The sequence below is a fragment of the Heptranchias perlo genome, chromosome 7 (genome assembly GCF_035084215.1).
Source record: "Heptranchias perlo isolate sHepPer1 chromosome 7, sHepPer1.hap1, whole genome shotgun sequence".
NCBI classification, from domain to species: Eukaryota; Metazoa; Chordata; class Chondrichthyes; order Hexanchiformes; family Hexanchidae; genus Heptranchias; species Heptranchias perlo.
In genome coordinates this window covers 89,489,546-89,512,038 of record NC_090331.1, presented here as the reverse complement: position 1 = coordinate 89,512,038, position 22,493 = coordinate 89,489,546, and the positions used below count along the sequence as shown (strand labels likewise).

At 44.2% G+C, this 22,493-nt stretch overlaps 1 protein-coding gene across 1 annotated transcript in view; it reads left to right on the top strand.

The window, feature by feature from the left end:
- LOC137323950 (INO80 complex subunit D-like) overlaps positions 1-22,493 on the top strand; it is a 110,708-nt gene that overhangs the window by 21,513 nt on the left and 66,702 nt on the right. Inside the window, 1 exon segment of the mRNA XM_067988095.1 lies at positions 19,309-19,555. Within this exon segment, the coding sequence (XP_067844196.1) occupies positions 19,338-19,555 (218 nt within the window). The 5' untranslated portion in view covers positions 19,309-19,337.

Sequence of the window (22,493 nt, the reverse complement as noted above, 5' to 3'; positions counted from 1 at the left end):
AACAGTGCTAAAAGCAACCTATTCCTAACATCTAGGCCCAGACAATGCAAACAGGAACCAACCAGTAAGTAAGATATATCAAGTGCCTCTCTGATCCAACTTGCCAGGATTCAGGGGCTACGTACTGGTTTAGTCATCCCAAGCTTAAAAAGAACTGAATTGGTATTCAGAGGAGGTATGAAATATGACTTGTGGAGTGTATTGTACTGTAATTGGATTCACTGTCTGTTCACTCTGTATTGTTTTCTAGTTAGTATGAAGATGTCTACTGTGGAGTTCCCTCCCTAAACCTCTCCGCCTCTTTACCTCTGAATCTTCCTTTAAGACGCTCCTCAAAACCTACCTCTTTGACCAAGCTGTCCTGATAGGAACAGGAGTCGGCCGTTTAGCCCCTCGAGCCTGTTCCACCATTCATTGAGATCATGGCTGATCTGTGACCTTACTCCATATACCCGCCTTAACCCCATATCCCTTAATACCTTTTGGTTAACAAAAATCTATCAATCTCAGATTTAGAATTAACCTTTGAGCTAGCGTCAACTGCCATTTGCAGAAGAGAGTTCCAAACGTCTACTATCCTTTGCATGTAGATGTGTTTCCTAACTTCACTCCTGAAAGTCCTGGCTCTAATTTTTAGGCTATGTCCCCTAGTCCTAGACTCCCCAACCAGCGGAAATAGTTTCTCTCTATCTACCCGATCAGTTCCCCTTAATATCTTGAAAACTTCGATCAAATAATCCCTTAATCTTCTAAATTCCACGGAATACAACCCCAGTTTGTGTAATCTCTCCTCGTAATTTCACTCTGGGGGTCCAGATATCATTCTAGTAAATCTATGCTGCACTCCCTCCAAGACCAATATATATCCTTCCTAAGGTGCGGTGCCCAGAACTGAACTCAGCATAACTTCTACCCCCTTGTCCTCTAGATATAAAGGCCAGCATTCCATTAGCCTTTTTGATTATTTTCCTGTACCTGTCCATGACATTTTAATGATCTATGTACACGGACCCCTAAGTCTCTTTGGACCTCCACTGTTTTGAGCTTTTCACCGTTTAGAAAGTACTCTGATCTATCCTTTTTTGGTCCAAAGTGGATGATCTCATTTGCCTACATTGAAATCGATTTGCCACAGTTTTACCCATTCACTTAATCTTTTAATATCTCTCTGTAATTTTATGCTTCCATCTACACTGCTTATGTGGCTCGGTGCCAAATTTTGTCTGCTAATGCTCCTGTGAAGCGCCTTGGGGCGTTTTAGTATGCGAAAGGTGCTATATAAATGCAAATTGTTGTTGTTTAAGAGGACTACATTGTTGCGTGGGGTTTCCTGGCAAGGTTTGTGCTTGTTTTGGCTGAGGTTTTGAGGCTTGTTCTTGGTTCCAGGGGTTCAGGTGGCCAGTGGTGGAGATGGGGGGAATATTGGTTTCCACCCACCTGATAATCCCGTTGAACGGAGCAGTTTCCTAAATGTGTTGAGACAGTGTGGAGAAGGAAGTAAAAGTAAACTGAATTTCAGGATACATAGCCAGAACACTGGAATAAGTCTACAAGGCTTCATATTGAACAAGCTTCTCCTTTGGGAATACTGCATGCAATTTTGGTCACCACATTTCAAAAAAAGGACGTGCATCCATTGGAAAGGTGGAGAGAAGAGAAGTCAGAAGGTAATGGGAGGACTTCACTGAGAGGTGTGTGTATCGATGGCAGATGAAGCCAGTATGTTAACTTAATATCAGTCAAGTCCCAAGGACGAGAGAACATGAATTTAAATTGGTGGAAAGTACATTAAAAACACATATTTTAGAAAAACATACACTAACTCGTGAGAAGGCCTACTGAATAAGGGTGGTGAAATCAAAAGGTGTCAGGGGAACTCAAGATGCTGTTGGATGTGAGGCTAAGTGGGTTGAAATACCAGAGGATGAGCTGAATGCTTCTTTCCTGTCCTTGTATTTTTCTTCTGTCTTGGTTAAATTCTTATCGCTCTTTCATCTGGTTTTGATGCCTTTGAATCTACATGGGGCTTTTTGCTCATTCTAACCCAGTCCCTCTCATCCCCTCTCCATCACCCTGTTAACAGAAATGTGGCCCAGATTAATAAAAGCATTGTTCTCATTACTGTGACTACGCTAATTTTTCAGAGCTAGTGCCTCCAGTAGCTTTTCCCCTGTTTAACATGTTGTTTGGAATCTGTGCTGTGGATTCTGTTTTCATTCTGTTTTCATGCTGTTTACAGTGGGAAGCTATAGAAATCTACTGGTGGGAGAGTCTGATGTAGAGTTAGGGATTTTGATCAGCTAAGTTGCGGTGGCCTTTATTTGTATGGTGCTACCTGATGATGAGGTATGTGTGCAGACATATACCAGATACCAGTTGCCCTGCTGCTTCATTGTATTTATCCAGTCAAGGTCTGTGGTGCTGTAGCTGATCAGGTTAGCTGTGTTGGCTCATCTGAGACAGGCGGTGATGGACGCCCTATAATCAACCTCAGTGCCGCCAGGGTAACCAGGGAAGAATCGTCCAGAGTTCTCCTTCCCCATCGCTATCCAGTGAGTCCTGTTGAAAAGTGCAGGTATAACAATGTGAGGTGCTGGCTGCTGCCCTTGTCCTTCTAGGTGGTAGAGGTCACAGGTTTGGGAGGTGCTGTCAAAGAAAACATGGCCTGGTAGAGGATATTGCGAGCAGGGTACAGGTTTATTGCAACTAGTGAGCACTTTGGCGTGTGTGGGTCAGGTATTGCCGTCTTAGATATGAGTGGAGGCCGTGTTGTGGGTAGAATGGTGCACCCTGCATGGTTACTGGATATGGCTGCAGAGGCCTATGCTGTAGCTGGCAGTACTGCCTACGTATTATCAACTGACTCTTGCGCCTAGATCCTTGGAACTGTCTCTCAAACTTTTTATATTCCGGAACTGGTCCTGTTGGTGCCAATTAGCCTTGTGTGTGCTGAGGGACAGGGCCACTTTAAAGCAACTACTCACAACTCACGCACCAATGCAATTAAAGCATTTCGGTGAGTTTGTGGCCAGGATGTATGGGGATGGACTCGATGGCGGATTTTCACAATTATTTTCTTTCTTGGGATGTCTGCGTCTCTGGCCGGTATTTATTGCCCATCCCTAGTTGCCCTGAGAAAGTTTGAGACAACTGAGGGGCTTGCTAGGCTACTTCAGAGGACAGTTAAGAGTCAACCAGAGTGGTGTGGGACCAGAGTCACATATAGACCATGCCGGGTGAGGACGGCAGGTTTCCTTCCCTAAAGGACATTAGTGAACCAGTTGGGTTTTTACGACAATCCGACAGCTTCATGGCCACTTTTACTGATACCAGCTTTTTAGTTCCAGATTTGTTTAACTGAACTCAAATGCCATGGTGAGATTTAAACTCATGTTCACTGGGTCATTAGTCCACTAGTAACATCAGTGTGAGTCACTTCACTTCACTTGACTACCAGTAGCACTCTCCACCATAGGTGTCCAGTGAAACCTCTGCTTGAGGAAGTTACCAGTCGCATAATGAGGCAACAGTCAACCGTCTCCTCCCAAATTAATTTGCATATACATTTAATTCCCTGGATGTTGCTTGGGGACTATTTCTGTTCACTATTGGGAAGGGGTTTTGGCAGAATATTCACACTGAGGATGTTGATCCTTATTAATAACATAACCAGACAGCCAGTCCATCTCTATATTCTCTTTGATTCCCAGTGGGGGGGGGGGCAAGATAATGTTTATCTGGGTGCTGGTACTGATTTTTTAAAAAATCAATCTTAGGATATAGGCATTGCTGGCAAAGCCAGCATTTATTGCCCATCCCTAGTTGCCCTTGAGAAGATGGTGGTGAGCCGCCTTCTTGAACCGCTACAGTCCGTGTGGTGAAAGTGCTCCCACTGTGCTGTTAGGTAGGGAGTTCCAGGATTTTGACCCAGTGACCGTGAAGGAACAGCATTATATGGCTAATTTGGGTTGGTCTGTGACTTGGAGGGGAACGTGGAGGTGGTGGTGTTCCCATGTACCTGCTGCCCTTGTCTTTCTAGGTGGTAGAGAATTGTAAACAATTTTACAACACCAAGTTATAGTCCAGCAATTTTATTTTAAATTCACATGCTTTCGGAGGCTTCCTCCTTCCTCAGGTGAACGGCATCACCGGCATCTCCACATCATAGGTGGTAGAGGTCGCAGGTTTGGGAGGTGCTGTCGAAGACCTTTTGGCGAGTTGCTGCAGTGCATCCTGTAGATGGCACACACTGCAGCCATGGTGCGCCGGTGGTGAAGGGAGTGAATGTTTAGGGTGGTGGATTGGGTTGCCAATCAAGCGGGCTGCTTTGTCCTGGGTGGTGTCGAGTTTCCTGAGTATTGTTGGAGCTGCACTTATCCAGGCAAGTGGAGAGTATTCCATCATACTCCTGACTTGTTTACAATGGCCAGAGATGTTTACACTGGCCAGAGATTAAATCAAGCCATGGTATGGTGGAAGAACGAAGGATGTTTGATCCAGTTTCCCTCCGAGTTTCTAGTCGTTTGTTCAGTTTTTATTAGCTCCGAATTCACAAGCAGTGCACATTTCCAGTTAGAACATCCAAAGGTGTGTGAGCAGCACAGGTAGCTGGCATTGGAGCTTCATGTGGGTTTGGCTCCTCAGGTTGTTTGTTAGTTTTATGGTGAAGGGTTGTTGTGTGGTGCTTTCAGAAACCAGTGCTCTCCTCCCACCCACTTGAGAAGTTCCAGTCAGTGTCATCCAGGCAACGACTTTCTTTGTTTTTCTTCCAACATTCCCCAAGGACATGTAGATATTATTTCGATATTGCAAGTGGCTTAGTTGCACTCCTTGCTGCATCTAATGGATGGATAGAGTGCTATACTGTAGCGGAATGTTCATTCAACAACAATAACTTGCATTGTACTGCACCTTTAACATAGTAAAACATCCCAAGACGCTTTACGGGGTGTTATCAGACAAAATTTGACACGGAAACACATAAGGAGATATTGGGACAAGAGACCAAAAGCTTGGTCAAAGAGGTAGGTTTTAAGGAGAGGCGGAGAGGTTCAGGGAGGGAATTCCCGAGCTTCCTGCTATATCTGCTTTTTATGTTCTTTTCCCCCTTGACCTGTAAACAAGTTAGAATGCCATTGTCCTGAAACAAACTGATAATTGGGAGTTAAAGACAGTCTCTGTGACCCTTTCCAGCTGCTATTAATATTATGCTCTACGGTTTCATCTGAATCTTTCCTAGAGTTGCTACCAGTATTTTTAATGATGAGCATGTGAAATTATCACAGTCATACTGTCAATAAGGTTTGTTTCACTAAGATCTCAGCAAAGTGTAATAGTAGGTGTGTGAAATTGTTCTCCTGAGTTCATTTGAACTGAAAAATGCACAGCAGTAGTGTTAAGATTATAGGTTTTGCGCTTACAAACAGGGGTTGCATCTAGGCATTTTGAATTGTTTAACACTGGGGTGAAGTACTGGTAGTTACAGGTCTGTCTCTGACAGTGGCAAATGTTTTAAGGTGATCAATTAAGAATATCTCACGACCTGTAACAGCTTAAGTGTGTTTTCTTTTCTCTAATATATTGAAATCAGTGCACTAACATCAGTGACAACACTGGAAAATGCTTTGAGTTCCTCACCAAGTGTGAAGTCTGTTTGTGAATTATATATGGAAGGTGATATCTCCTCATTTTCCGTTCCTGTTTAGGGAAGGAAACCTGCTGTCCTTACCCGGTTTGACCTATTTGTGACTCCAGTCTCACACCAACATGGTTGACCCTTAACTGCCCTCTGAATTAGCCTAGCAAACCACTCCGTTATAGTGATGGGCAATAAATGCCGGCCTTGCCAGCTATGCCCATATCCCTGGAATGAATTTTTCGGTGTGCTTCAACTTGGGTCTGCTCCAAGTCTTGTGAATTAGTGGGCGAGAGGTGAGCATATTGTAACTCCCATATCCATGTGGTTTTAATGCTTTGGACCCCAACAATTCACCTTCTTTTGAAATGCAACCTCCAGATTAACATCATGCAGTATTAATACCATATGGTTTCCTCTAGCAAGTGTGCTGCCTGTGGTAACTGCACAGTATAAACGACCCCGTTCTCGTACTGTTGGTGAAATCCTGGAATGGGTTTTTTATTTGCCGTTGACCAAAAGTGCCACAGAAAATAGGAACACGTAAGTTAGGTCCACCTTCAGCATTGCTGGCCTCTTAGGGGGCTTCCTACTACGAAGCTCGGAGTACAGCATCCTGTTATTGCCATATCCAGCCTATAGTATGAACTGAGCAGATTCAGCAAATGAAAGGTCTATTGCAGGAGAGTTTCCCTTCTACTGGAGGTATTTCAGTAATATTTTTTAAAATTCAGTCTCTGGATGTGGGCGTCGCCGGCAAGGTCGGCATTTATTGCCTATCCCTAGTTGCCCCCGAGAAGGTAGTGGTGAGTCGCCATCTTGAACCGCTGCAGTCCATGTGGTCAAGGTGCTTCCACAGTGCTGTTAGGGAGTTCCAGGATTTTGACCCAGCAACAATGAAGGCATCCAAGTCGGGATGGTGTGTGATTCAGAGGGGAACTTGAAATATAGAAGGGGCATCAATAATACAGCCTCTGGCCTTTCGGAGCAATTGGTGTTTGAGATTCAGGAGATTGAAAGAGAGCCATGAGATCCACAACCCAGGGGTTCTGGAGGCTGTAAGATTTCGCAGGCTTGTTGACGATGGGCGCTTTGAGATCTGAAAGGTTAATGGTGGATTGCAGGCATTGATGGGATTTAATCATTGTAACAGCAGAGTTTTATCATTGGGATTAGTCTTTAAAAGTCAACTTAAATTTCAATTGATTTACCTCCACCCAGCCAAGAACCTGCCTGTAGTAATTTTGTCTTCATTACGACAAATATTTTATGGGGGTTGCCCAGGTTTGCAGTTCGCCTTGTGAAGAGTAGTCTGCGAACAAGATTTATTGTGAGGTGGAGCAGAAGCGGCCTGTTGGAAGCACTCAGCTCATAAGGCAATATGATACAAATTATGGCATGTAACAACCGGCTATCCAGTTTTGCCCCACTCGCTCAGCAAGTTGAGGCAGTGAGTAGCTGAATCGCACAGACCAAGGAGGTCCCGAGTTTGAGTGCCGATGTGTCTCTCTGCATACCTTCGAGAGCTTTAAACTAAAAAGGGTGTGGGGGGGGGGGGGGGGTCAGGTGAGGGGAAATTTAGAAATCTAATGAGAAAAGTCAAGGCAATATAGCCTTGATTTGGGTAAAGATAAGCAGGGACAAAGAGTTTACCAACAATAGAGCATCAACAAGTAAGGTCAAAGCTGGAAAAAATGGTAGAAAGTCAAAATTAAAGGCTCTTTATCTGAATGCACGAAGCATTCATAACAAGATAGATGAATTAGTTGCACAAATAGCAAAATGGGTTTGATCTAATTGCCACTACCATGGTTACAAAGTGACCAAGATTGGGAAGTAAATATTCCAGGGTACATGACGTTTAGAAAGGACAGGCAGAATGGAAAAGGAGGGGGTGTCACCCTAACAATAAAGGGTGACATAAGGACAGTGGTGAGAAAGGATCTTGGCTCGGAAGATCAGGGAATAGAATCAGTATGGGTGGAAATAAGAAATAACAAGGGTCAGAAAACACTGGTGGGAGTAGTTTATAGGCCCCCTAATAGTAGCAATACCGCTGGACAGAGTATTAATCATGAAATAATAGGAGCTTGTAACAAAGGTAATGCAGTAATCATGCGGGACTTTAATCTTCATATAGACTGGGCAAATCAAATTGGCAAAAATAGTTTGAACAACAAGTTCATGGAATGCATTTGAGACAGTTTCCTAGAGCAATATGTCATGGAACCAAACAGGGAACAGGCTATTTTAGATCTTGTATTGTGTAATGAGACAGGGTTAATTAGTAATCTCACAGTAAAGGATCCTCTGGGGAAGAGTGATCATAATATGATAGGATTTCACATTGAGTTTGAGAGTGACGTACTTAAGTCTGAAACTAGAGTCTTAAACTTAAATAAAGCCAATTATACAGGTATGAGGGGCAGTTGGCTAAGGTAGATTGGGAAATTAAACTAAACGACATGACGGTTGAAAAGCAATGGCAAATATTTCAATATCTCAACAAATATACATTCCATTGAGAAATAAAAACTCCACGGGAAAATTGATCCACCCCTGGCTAACTAAAGAAGTTAAGGATAGCATTAGATTAAAAGAGGCCTATAATGCTGCCAAAAGAGTAGTAAGCCTGAGGATTGGGAGAGTTTTAGAAACCAACAAAGGACGACCAAAAAATTGATGATAAAGGCAGAAAATAGAATATGAAAGTAAACTAGCAAGAAATATAAAAATGGCGTGTAAGAGCATCTACAAGTATGTAAAAAGGAAGAGAATGGCAAAAGTAAACGTTGGTCCCTTAGAGGCTGAGACAGGAGAAATTATAATGGGGAATCAGGAAATGGCAGATGCATTAAACAAATATTTTGTATCTGGCTTCACAGTAGAAGACACAAAAAGCATACCGGAAATAGTGGGGAACCAAGGGGCTAATGAGAGTGAGGAACTTAAAGTAATTATCAGTAGACAAAAAGTACTTGAGAAACTAATGGGACTAAAAGATGATAAATCCCCTAGACCCGATGGCCTATATCCAAGGGTTCTAAAAGAGAACTGCAGAGATAGTGGATACATTAGTTCTCATCTTCCAAAATTCCCTAGATTCTGGAACAGTCCCAGTGGATTGGAAGGTAGCAAATGTAACCTCACTATTCAAGAAAGGAGGGGGAGAGAAAACAGGGAACTGCAGGCCAGTTAGCCTGACATCAGTCGTCAGGAAAATGCTTGAATCCATTATTAAGGAAGTCATAACAGGGCACTTAGAAAATTATAATATGATTAGACAGAGTCAACATGGTTTTATGAAAGGGAAATTGTGTTTGACAAATCTATTAAAGTTTTTTGAGGGTGTAACTAGCAGGGTAGATAAAGGGGAACCAGTGCATGTAGAATATTTGGATTTTCAAAAGGCATTCGATAAGGTGCCACATAAAAGGTTTCTACACAAGATAAGGGCTCATGGGGTTGGGGGTAACATTAGCACGCATAGAGGATTGGTTAACGTACAGAAAAGAGAGAGTAGGGATAAACAGGTCATTTTCAGGTTGGAAGGCTGTAACTAGTGGGGTGCCACAAGGATCAGTGCTTGGGCCTTAGCTATTTACAGTCTATATTAATGACTTAGATGAGGGGACCGAGAGTAATGTATCCAAGTTTGCTGATGATACAAAGCGAGGTGGGAAAGTAAGCTGTGAGGAGGACACAGTCTGCAAAGGGATAGAGACAGATTAAGTGAGTGGGCAAGAAGGTGGCAGATGGAGTATAATGTGGGGAAATGTGAGGTTATTCATTTTGGAAGGAAGATTAGAAAAATAGAATATTTTTAAATGGTGAGAAACTATTAAATGCTGGTGTTCAGAGAGACTTGGGTGCCCTGGTACAAGAAACACAAAAAGTTAGCATGCAGATACAGCAGGCAGTTAGGAAAGCAAATGGCATGTTGGCCTTTATTGCAAGGGGGTTAGTGTACAAGAGTAAGAAAGTCTTACTACAATTGTACTGGGCTTTGGTGAGACCTCACCTGGAGTACTGCATACAGTTTTGGTCTCCTTATCTAAGAAAATATATACTTGCCTTAGAGGCAGTGCAACGAAGGTTCACTAGATTAATTCCGGCGATCAGAGGGTTGTCCTATGAGGAGAGGTTGAGTAGAATGGGCCTATACCCTCTGGAGTTTAGAAGAATGAGGGGTGATCTCATTGAAACATATAAAATTCTGAGGGGGCTTGACAGGGTAGATGCTGAGAGGTTATTTCCCCTGGCTGGACAGTCTAGAACTAGGGGGCATAGTCACAGGATAAGGGGCCGGCAATTTAAGACTGAGATGAGGAGGAATTTCTTCACTCAGAGGGTTGTGAATCTTTGAAATTCTCTACCCCAGAGGGCTGTGAATGCTGAGCCATTGAATATATTCAAGACTGAGATCAAGAGATTTTTGGACCGTATAGGAATCAAGGGATATGGGGATCAGGCAGGAAAGTGGAGTTGAGTTCGGAGATCAGCCATGCTCTGAATGGTGGAGCAGGCTCGAGGGGCGGTATGGCTGCCTCCTGCTCCTATTTCTTATGTTCTTAAGAGGGAGCTGGACCGGTTCTTGACTGGGACAGCGATCGCATCATATAGAAAGTAAGTGTCTTTATAGATAACACTTGGCCCATGTGATCTCCTGGACTGATTTTGATCACCTGAAGGGATTGGAGAGGAAATTTTCAGAGTATTTTTTTCCCTTATTGGCCCTGGGGTTTCCTCTGGGTTTTTTTTTTAACTCTCCCGGAGGATTACACGGTTCTGAATAGAGGTGGGGGGAATGGGAAATAGTTTAGTCATGGTGCTCCAGCCATGGAGTGTAGGGCCAGCTTGATGGAGCAGCTCATCATTTCCTGCCCATCATTTGCATATGTTCAGCCGACGTGGGAGTAGGCGCACTACACATCTTGGCTCCTTTTGGTAATAGAGAGAAAAGGCAGCCTGGGTTCCTGCTCCTGACTGTTATCTTGAGAGCCCCTGCTGGATATGTGGACATTGGGGAGTGTGCAATCGAACATTATTGTGATGCTTCGCATGGTAGATTAGCCTACTGATCACTGTGAAGGATCACACATGAACAGTGGACAGTTGTGCGTGATACTTGAGGTTACCCAGCACCCGTGGAACTATATCCCCAGCAAGAAGCGAACATCTTCAGGAGAGGGGAGGATAGGAAAAAAAGACTTGCATTTACAGGCCCTTTTGCGATCTCAGGACGTCCCAAAGCACTTTGCAGCCAATTAAGTACTTTTTTGAAGCGTAATCACTGTTGAAATGTAGGAAACACGGCAGCCAATTTGCGCACAGCAAGGTCCCACAAACAGTAATGAGGTAATGACCAGATAATCTGTTTTAATGATGTTGGTTGAGGGATAAATTTTATCCAGAACACCGGGGAGAACTCCCCAGCTCTTCTTAGAATAGTGCCATGGGATCTTTTACATCCACCTGAGAGGATAGATGGGGCCTTGGTTTAGTGATTCATCCAAAAGATGGCAACTCTGACAGTCAGGCTAGATTTTGTCCTTAAGTCTCTGTAGTGGGGCTTGAACTCACAGCCTTCTGATTCAGAGGTGAGTGTGCTACCCTTGAACCACGGCTGACACAGCGAAAGCTGGCCGAAGAATGACTAAATGGTGCTATCAGGGATCCTTTCCAGCATCAGATTGTTAGAAGTTTATTTGCTCCATTGTCACTTATGTTTCTCTGCCTGTTTGTCTCTTGACTAAACAGCGGTGACAACAACAAGAAAACCGGTTGGTTGAAGTCTTTGAGCTTGAAACTGTGGGACAGCTGAATTAACATCAGACAGGCCGTCATTAACCACAGGGTGCTACAGCAGTCCTGTCATCCCAGCAATGTGTGTACAACTCTCCCATAACACTGGACTGTATGACAGACATGAGTCAGTTCCTGCATTGATGCCATTAATACTTACTTCCTCAATCATATTTCTAACAGATTTAGTCTCTCTCTCTTCTGGAAGCTAGAGAAGCCCTTGTCAACACATGTACCAATATTTGTCACCAATCAAATAGTGCCTGACTGTTTGAACTTGTGCACAATTTGTTTTGGGTTGTGTGGAGGGTGTCTTGTCTTAGATTTATGTGGCACCTTTAACATCCCAAGGCACTTTGCAGAGGCACAAGAAAAACATGAACGCCAAGCTAAAGAAAGATATTAGGAGCGGTGACCACAAGCTTAGTCAAAAAGGTGAATTTTAAGGAGGGTCTTAAAAGAAAGAGGGGAAACTGGAGGGGTTTAGGAAGGGAATTCCGGAACGGTGGGGCCTTGAGGGCTGAATGCACTGCTGCCATTGGTGGGACAAAGGGAGAGGGGGATACAGAAGAGAGTAGAGTCGGAGGTCCAGAGAGTTCTGGGGAGGGTTGTAGGGCCGGAGGAGGTACGGGCAAGGCCATGGAGGAATTTAAACACACGGATGAGAATTTTAAATTGGAGGGGTGGGAAACCTGTCAGCCAAGAACAAGAGTGATGGGTAAGTGGGACTTGGTGCCGGATAGGATACAAGTAGCAGAGGTTTGGATGAACTGAAGTTGACAGAGCATAGGGGATGAGAGGCCGGCCAGGAGAGCATTAGAGTCTGGAGGTGACAAAAGCACGGAATGATATTTTCAGCAGCAGGTGTGCCCAGGCACGCAATGTTATGGGAGTGGAAGTAGGTGGTCTTTGTGATGGAGTGGAACCAAGTGAGGGCAGTCCCACTGAAGTTGGTATTGGAGGAGGATGGTGTCAAGACTTGGACTCTGTCAAAGGCTGCAGCGAGGGCAAGGAGCGAAAATGCAGCACAGTCAAAGTCACGGAGGATATCATTTACCAGTTGATTAGCGCTGTTTCGGTGCTGTGGCAGAGTAGGAAATCTGATTGGAGAGATTCAAACCTGGAGTTGCGAGAAAGATGGGCACGAATTTGGGAGGTGACAGCACGTTCATGGAATCTGGAGAGGAAAAGGAGGTTGGAGATGGGACGGTGGTTTGGGAGTGCAGAGGGTTCGAGGTTTTTTTTTAACTTCTCTGTAAATTTCAGCTCATCCAAACCTCTGCTACCTGTGCCCTATCTGGCACCCATCACTCTTGTCCTTGTCTGACATACACTGCCTCCACTTTTCTCACTGCTTCCAATTTAAAATTCTCATTCTTGTGTTTAAATTCCTCTAAGGCCTTGCCCCTCTCTCTGTCTGTAACCTCCTCCAGCCCTACAACCCTCCCCAGAACTCTCTGGGCCTCCAACTCTGCTCTCTTCTGCATCCCCCTCTCCCTTTGTCCCACTGATGGCGGCAGTGCATTCAGCCCCAAGGCCCCACGTTGTGGAGTTCCCTTCCTAAACCCCTCCAGTTTCCCCTCTTCCTTTTAAGACCCTCCTTAAAGTCCACCACTTTGACTAAGCTTGTGGTCACCGCTCCTAATATTCTTCAGCTTGGCGTTCATGTTTTTCTTGTGCCTCTGCAAAGTGCCTTGGGATGTTAAAGGTGCCACATAAATGACGGCTCTTTTGAAAGGGAGGGGGACAGTACCTGAGGAGTGGGAACCATTTACAATGTCAGCGAGCAGGGGGGGCAGGAAGTGAAGTTGGGTGGTCAGCAGTTTAGTGGGAATGGAGTCAAGGGAGCAAGATGAGCTTGGAGAGCAGATGAGAAAAGAAATCATTGAAATAACACAGTAAACAGCTGACTTGTTAAATGTAAGTGGTGTTACCATAGAGTTGGCACACAGTGTGGGACGTTTAGATTGGTCTATTGTAGGCAGGGTTTCGTTAAAATGGGTAGGTGAATTGCAGGATTGACTGTATGTAGAAGTGGCACTGCTCCCGTGACAGCTCAGCAAGGTTATTTAATTAGTAAGCTGATCCAAACAAGCCAGGGCCAGGGTTCCTACTCCTGATCGCTATCCATTTACCCTTGCTGGAAAGTTCATGTGTATGAATGTCTGGTGAGGACAGGGTTGAGTTTGGCCGTGATGCCCCTCTGCGGTTCAGTCGACCAGCGGTACTCACTGTTGAGGCTCGCGAGCAAAGAATGGCCAATCGGGTGAGGTACTGGAGGACAGCCAGAGCCTGTGTCGCAGTACACCAGCAAGTTGTTGGGAGGAGGCGAGGAAATACAGAACAGGTCGGGATCTTGGGACAGTTATGTATAAACCAAAGAAAAGGGAGTCTTCCCCCACCCCAGCACAAGCACGCTTACACACACGCTAATTCATCTCTGTTTTATAGAGTGTAACCATGATCATTTCGTGTTGATTTTCCTCTTTTAAGGTGGCAGCCATGGCTCAGTGGCAACACTCTCACCTCTGAGTCAGAAGGTCATGGGTTCAAGCCCCACTCCAGATACTTGGGCACATAATCCAGGCAGACACTCCAGTGCGGTATTGAGGGAGGGCGGCTCCGTCAGAGGTGCAGCCTTTTGGCTGAGACTTTAAACCGAGGCCGCGTCTGCCCCCTCAGGTGGACGTAAAAGATCTCATGGCGCTATTCGAAGAAGCGCAGGGGAGTTCTCCCCGGTGTCCTGGCCAATATTTATCCCTCAACCAACATCATTAAAATAGATTGTTTGGTCAATATCACATTGCTGTTTGTGGGATCTTGCTGTGCGACTGCCGTGTTTCCTACATTACCACAGTGACTACACTTCAAAAGTACTTTAGTGATTGTAAAATACTTTGGGGCTTCCAGAGGTCGTAAAAGGGGCTATATAAATGCAAGTTTGTGCGTTCTTTTATTGTGGCTGTCACTGTCATGATGAGATGACTGTGGGGTGAGGAGGCCACCATTAATAAGCTGTGTGATGAATGGGTTGCAAGAAACCAGTGGTGTCAGGCTTGTATTGGGTAAATTCACAGCATTCAAATACCTCATGTATGTTAAATTATTGAATAACAAGTGGTCCAGAGCGGGTAACTACTTTGCGGTTTAACTGAGCAACCCAAATGATACCACAGACTGTGATAACACTCCTTTGAATAGTTGTTGCAAGATCTCTGGATCCTGAGATTAAATCATTGCCTTGTTAGCATCAAATGATTTTAAGCCCCAGTAACAGTTTGAAAAATAGCTCTTTAGTAGCATTTCTTGTATCATTTTTATTTTTATTAGATTATAAATTGAACATTATCCTGTGGCTGTTAAGTGTGCATTTATTGAGTGATGAATATATGATACAGAAACTGCCGCTTGATAACTGTCCTATTACTCCCAATAGCTGCATTATTATTTTTGCAGCTCTAAAGTGGTTATAAATGTCTTAGCACATCTCTAAATAGCTGCCCTTTGCTGAAGCAATTTTTTTGAAGGCCTGAATCTTACTTGTGTGCTGGTTTACCAGCCACCTTCTGTCACTAGAATCTCTGTGAAGCACAGTGCCAGTATGAGATTTTCACCCTGTCATGCTGCAGGTAACTTAGTTCCCCGTAAGGATTTCACTAAGGCTCAATGGAATATGTGTGAACATCCTGCACTATATCCACTTGAACCTCAAAAAGCGCCCAGCAAATCTGTACAGCACTAGGGTGAAGTAATGGTGGTTACAGGTTTGTCAGTGTTGGTGGTTGTCATGCAAGCAATTTGAAATGATGACCTAAGAGCATAACATCTCTTATGCTCCTTCAATACACTTCGAAAACGTATAGAAAGAAAGAATTATACATTCAGTGTTGTCATCTGCCACTATTATGGTGCCTCGTCTTTTAACAGAGGTGTGATCAGGCTGACGATGAAAAGAACCTTCAAAGTGGGGTGGGGCTGCACTCCCAGAAAGATATAGGGAACCATGTCAATGGCATAATACTTGACGAAAACATAAAGCAGCTCTGTATAGTCAATTAATAAATAACCCATTAATATGCAAGGTGGGGTGGACACACACACACACACACCTATGTATTTATCTGTATAATGTACAGGCTTCTGTACACGTGGTGGATAGTACATGGTGTGTGTGTATATATATATATATAAAAAAATTGGGACAGTATACAATATGTGCGTACTTTGTAGAGTGTAGTATATTGTATGTGCACACTTTGTAATGTGTCGTATGTGGTGTGCATACTTTGTAGTGTAGTATACTGTATGTAGATACTTTGTAGTGTGTAGTATATTATATGTGCATACTTTGCAGTGTAATATACTGTATGTGCATACTTTGTAGTGTGTAGTATACTGTGCGTACTTTGTAGTGTGTAGTATACTATATGTGGATAGTATATGTAGTTTTTAGCATACTAATATGTGGATAGTATAGGTAGTATTTACTATACTGTGTGTAGATGGCGTATGTAGTGTGGTATACTGTGTGTAGATGGCGTATGTAGTGTGGTATACTGTGTGTAGATGGCGTATGTAGTGTGGTATACTGTGTGTGGATGGCATATGCAGTGTGTGGTATACTGTGTGTGGACGGCGTATGCAGTGTGGTATGCTGTGTGTGGATGGGTGCATGCAGTGTGTGGTATAGTGTGTGTGGATGGGTGCATGCAGTGTGTGGTATACTGTGTGTGGATGGGTGCATGCATTGTGTGGTATACTGTGTGTGGATGGGTGCATGCATTGTGTGGTATACTGTGTGTGGATGGTGCATGCATTGTGTGGTATACTGTGTGTGGATGGTGCATGCAGTGTGTGGTATACTGTGTGTGGATGGTGCATGCATTGTGTGGTATACTGTGTGTGGTATATTGCACCAAAGCAGGTGGTTAAATCACTGCCAGCGGATTGTGGCACAGGTTGAACGGTGTGAGGGTTTGAGCCCTTGCAGTCTTAGCCAGCCTGTCAACAGAACTGTCAAGTGGCAGCTGGCTTCGTCCAAGATGAAGGCTTACTCTTCACACTCCCAGGTTATAGAGCAGCACTAGCAGAAACCAACTGTCATCAGCATCTCTTCCCCCCCACTCCCCGCCCCACCAAATTGGAGAATGCTTTTAATGTAGCTGATGAGGGATGGAGGGGGAGACCTTCGTGATACATGAACCTTGTCTCCACCTCCCCTGGGGTAAGCCCGCCTGGAAAGTACACAATTATGTCAGAATGTAGTTCAGTGTTGTCCAATCCATTAGGCACATGTGGCTAGTTGGGAATCCAGGTGTGGTTAATTGTATTTCTGATTATTAAATAAACAATGAATAGTAGACTCTGTTGAGCGTGTGATTGCAATACTCGTATTCGCACAGCGTATGCAGGTGAACTTGAACCTTTTTGTGTGTTTCTTGGTACAATGTTAAGACGAAAAGCAGAGCCTGTGATCATTGAGAGCTTTACTTCCTTGACATGTTTGTTAAATAAATATACACCCAAACGTGAAGTACATTTACCTGTGTTGTGTAAGTGTATGTACAGCGTTTTCTACTAAAATTGGTGCATGTGGTTAAAACCATGTCACCGTAACCATACCTGTGGCTAGTCAGTGATTTCTATTACGTAGAATTTACAGTGCAGAAACGTGCCGGTGTTTATGCACCACATGAGCCTCCTCCTAACCTACTTCATCTCACCCTATCAACACACCCTTCTATTCCTTTCTCCTTCGTATACTTATCTAGCTTCCCCTTAAACGCATCTATGCTATTCGCCTCAACTGCTTGTGGCAGTGAGTTCCACATTCTCACCACTCTCTGGGTAAAGAAGTTTCTCCTGAATTCCTAATTGGATTTATTAGTGACTATCTTATATTTATGTTCCCTAGTTTTGGTCACCCCACAAGTGGAAACATCTTCTCTATGTTTACCCTATGAAACCCCTTCAAAATTTTAAAGACCGTCATCAAGTCACCTCTCAGCCTTTTTTCTAGAGAAAAGAGCCCGAGCCGATTCAATCTTTCCTGATAGTTATAACCTCTCCACTGTTATCACCCCTTTTTTGCGCCCTCCCCAATGCCTCTATATCTTTTCTGTAATATGGAGGCCAGAACTGTGCATACTACTCCCAGTGTGGTCTAACCAAGGTTCAAAAGAAATTTAACATAACTTTCCTGATTTTCAATTCTATCCCTCTAAAAATGAACCCCAGTGCTTGGGTTTGCTGCATCAACGTCCGTCGTTACTTTTAGCGATTTGTGTATCTGTGTATTGGACAACACGGGTGTAGTTCACAAACAGAACAATTGAGGGTAGCTATTTTTTATCGAAACTGTTAGCATTTGTGTGAAACTTGTTGAGGTGCTATTTCTAATTAAAGTGTGATCTGCTGCCTTCTTGTGCTTTTGCAATGTGTGCATTTATATTGCGCCTTATCATGCCAAAATATCTCAAAGGGCTTTTTGAAATGTTGTTATGTAGATAAGTATTGATTGGATGAATGAATAAATATCTGGTGAAGGCACCCCGTGGAACTGCACTAAAGGCGCTTGAGCCTCATTGGCAGGATGTAGCTGGTGTGGGAATCAGCACGTGTGTGTTCAGGTTAAGTGGAGGATGCTCTAAGGCAGGGGCTGAGGTCCATTGTTGGGGTGAAGTAGAACAAGCTTTAGTCTAGATCTAACTGCGATATACTTGACCTGGGAGTCTTTGACACAGGCACTGAGTTGCCAAAGTGTACAATTTCTCATGTCTCATCTTGAAAGCGCAAACATTCAGATAATCAGACTGAAACCTCCTGAGTTCTCCTGCCCTGCCCAAAATATTATCAACAATACTTTTGAATTTTTTATGTTCTTGAAAAGGGTGCTGTTAGCGAAACTGGTGTTAACTGTGTCCACCCTCTAGAACTCCCTGGCTGGTCTCCTGGGTAAAGACACCTCTCAATGTCGTACTAACAATATTCTCGGCTCAGTCTCTGATCTGAATTCGGCCAGGAGAGCAGGTGAGGCTCCACAACTGGCCTCAGTGTACCTGAAAAGAAAAAAGAAAGACTGGCATTTTGGGACCTCAGGATGTCCCAAAGCGCTTTTCAGCCAATGAAGTACTTTTGAAGCGTAGTTACTGTTGTAATGTAGGAAACACAGCAGCCAATTTGGGCACAGCAAGATCCCACAAATAGCAGTGAAATAAATGACCAGATCATCTATTTTAGTTGTTAGTTGAGGGATAAATATTGGTCAGGACAAAGGGGAGAACTCCTCTGCTGTTCTTTAAAATAGTACCATGGGATCTTTTACGTCAGGGCAGATGGAGCCTCGGTTTAACGTCTCATCCGAAAGACTTCCTCAGTACCGCACTGGAGTGCCAGCCTAGATTTTGTGCTCAAGTCTCTGGAGTGGGACTTGAACCCGCAACCTTCTGACTCAGAGGCGAGAGTGCTACCCACTGAGCCACGGGTATACCTGGGCTAGAAAGAGGAAAATGTGACCAGGATTCCTGCTCCTGATGACTATCCCGTTAAACCTGCTTGAAACTGCACCTGTGCGGTTGTAGGGTGAGCACTGGGTCAGGCTCAGCTGTGATTCTCCCCTCGGTGGGTTAGCCCACGAATGGTCATCATCCAGATACATAATAGATGGGCTGCTTGGGCGAGCTGGCAGAGGACTGTCGGTGCCCATGGAGCTGTGCCCCAGGAGAATAGGTGGGGGGGGGGGGGGTGGGGGGATTTAATCTCTGCTCTCGCTCACTCTTGTCAGCAGAGTTAATCCCCCCCCAAAATGCACCATACTTGTCTTCTCTCAGTCGCAGCTTGTATCTGACACTCTGCCTTTTTCTCTGTAGCTGATGTTCACAAGGAAAAGAATCACGTGATGTATGAAGGCAAACACATACACTTCTCAGAGGTCGATAACAAGCCATTGTGCTCCTACAGCCCCAAGCTCTGCAAGCAGCGCCGGCTCAACGGCTACGCATTCTGCATCCGCCACGTTCTGGAGGACAAAACCGCCCCTTTCAAGCAATGTGAATTTGTGGCCAAGTACAACAGCCAGCGGTGCACGAACCCTATTCCGAAATCTGAGGATCGAAGGCAAGTCATCCTTTTTAATTGAGCAACAGTGGGGGGGAGAGGGGAGCAATTTCAACCAAACCAGCCCATCAGAAAACTAACGGGATCAGGTGCGACACTCTTTTTACATCCTGCCCAATTTTACTCTCTGTTGCAGTTAATGGAGTGTAATATCAGGCAGGGTGTAAAACATGTGTTCCACCTGATCCCATGGGATTCTCGGCCGTAGAGTTAGATTAAAATTACCCCAAGTGTCTCAGACCACATAGAATCGATGCAGTAAAATGATTTCTTTAAAGTGCTGAGCAGAGTAGAATCTCACTTTTTTTTTAAAAGTTCGCTTACCTGCTAATTGTGTAATTTTTTTCTCGGGCTCCATGTAAAGTCTGATTGTCTTGAATCGTCGCCAACCCTTCCCCCCCCCCCCTCTCCTTTCAGTCTCTTTCCCCATGGAGGTGTGGAGCGCACAAGTTGTGGCATCATCGCCACAGGTGTCTCGTTCCTGTGGTGTAGATGCTGCGAGAAAAGATGGTTTTGATGATAAAAGATGGAAAAGTTTTTTTTTCTCCACCCTCCACTTTTCTCTTCTTCTCAACATGACTATTAACTCTGGGGTACAGTTCCACAAGGTAACAGTAATGCTCCAGGACCTCACCTAAGTGGCATTCATTGCATGAGACTTGGGGAGACCCTGTCGTGCTCCCCTTCCCCTATTGCTACCCTGGCTAAGACCAGTCTGCTGAGTGCAGACCAAAGGTTGACCCTCGATGACCTATGTTGCTCAGAGACCATTGCCTAGACACCCTGTGCTGTTCCCCAGCCGATAACGCACGCAGGTCTCTGCCAATAGCGCTGGTAAAGCAGCCGATGGTTCACGGTGACCCGTTTGTCAGTTTTGCCCTGTAACAGCGTGACTGAGATCAGGAAGGCACCGCAGAGAGAATGTGGGCAGAAACCTATCTCCTTTCATGATGGAGGGTATCCTCACTGTGGGCAGGACTTGGTATCTACGAGGACTGTATGCAGTGGTCACTCCTACCCATGCTGCCATGGACAAACACATCTCCGACAGGTAGAGTGGTGAGGTGGAGGTCAAGTAGGTTATTCCCTCCTGTTGGTTCTTGCATCACCTGCTGAAAACCAAGCCTGGCAGTTATGCCCTAGATTGCACCCTGCACAACATGCGGAACTAGCATCGAAAAGTAATTCCCAAACTTCCAGTACCATTACAACGAGTGATTGTGAACTGCCCCTCACAAGAAGCAAGGGTTGCATAGAGAATGAATGAACAGTTACTTGGAAATGCTCCTTTTAATTGAATTTGCATTCATTACAAAGCTAAACATTTTCATTCATGTTTATAATTCTAATTAAAGTGGCAATGAGATTAATCATCTCCTGCAAGGCGAAAGTGAACTTTCTTTTTACGAGAGTGCATTTCTTTTAATAATTTTTTTTGGACAACGGGGTGTGAGTACATGTGAAAAATGAAATACAACTCTTGAAGTTTAAATTAGTAAGTTAAATCCTACAATTGGTTGAGAAACTAATATTATCGAGGATTAAAAACACCACTTTCCCAAACCAACTATTGCCTACTGGTGGGAGCAGGGAACTTTACCTTGAATATTACCCTGGAAAAGAGGCCACAGATTCATCTCAAATGTTAGGCAGCACCTCCGTGCTTAGTCAGTTATTCATCCCCGCGATATCTCGAAACCTGCTTGAAACAGTTTATTAATCATCACGTTTGTCGTACCAATCATTGGTAATTGAAGGAGCTGCGAGCATTGACCAGAGCACCGTAAACTTACTTTGTGCCTACTCTTAACTACGGTGTTTCTCGTCCACTGTCTGCTAGCATGACTGCCTCCTTGGTTTATCCTTCTCTCACTTGTATGCAACTTTCGTTTTGAAATCATTCATCTGGCTGCGCCAATCCACTGGGGTCAGAGTTTTTGGCCATTTTTGTTTTCTCACCCGTCCTGTTTACTTTCTAAATCATTGGAGCTCCCACGATATTGTTCTGAAAGTATTACTTGCATTGTCGGACCGCATCTCTTTTTTGAAAAAACTGTCCCTGTTTTGTGCAGTTCAGACCGACGCTGCTGTTTATAGATGTAATAACATGGTGAACTCCATGTACCTGCACTTTCTCCCTTTCCCTGCCCCCACCCGAAAAGGAAAGCATATAGACACAAACCAACTTAGGGCACTTTTTTTTTTCTGGTGTTCGCCAGCTGCCTTTCCAAAATCTTTAATTAGCCGTTTTGCTTTCATGTTGATCAACACATTTATCATGAGATACCCTTAATTCATCGCCCTAACTTCCTCCCACCACCAAGGACTGACCTCCTGTAGCCAGGGACCTCTTGCAAGTATTGGCACACTACTTGCGACCCCCTGCAAGTAACTGATGCGCTCCTAGGGAACCCCCTATCCCAACTCCCAAAAATCAGAACCAGCTACTCAAAGGAAAGCGGTGCTATCATTGCAGAATTGTTTTATTTCATTCATATACAGCAACTGAAATAACGTGTTAATAAGTCAACAATTACAAAATAACACAAAACTTTCACAAACACGAATCAGGTCCAGGTTGGGGCTGTTTTCTCCTAGAAAAGAGAAGGCTGAAGGGTGACCTAATAGAGGTCTTTAAAATTATGAAGGGGTTTGATAGGATAGACGTAGAGAAGATGTTTCTACTTGAGAATCCAAAACTAGGGACCATAAATATAAGATAGTCACTAATAAATATGGAATTCAGGAGAAACTTCTTTATCCAGAGAGTGGTTAGAATGTGGAACTCGCTACCTCATTGAGTAGTTGAGGTGAATAGCATAGATACATTTAACGGGAGGATAGATAAACACATGAAGGAGAAAGGAATAGAAGTATTTTCTGATAGGGTTAAATGTAGTAAGGTGGAAGGAGACTCGTTTGGAACATAAACACCGGC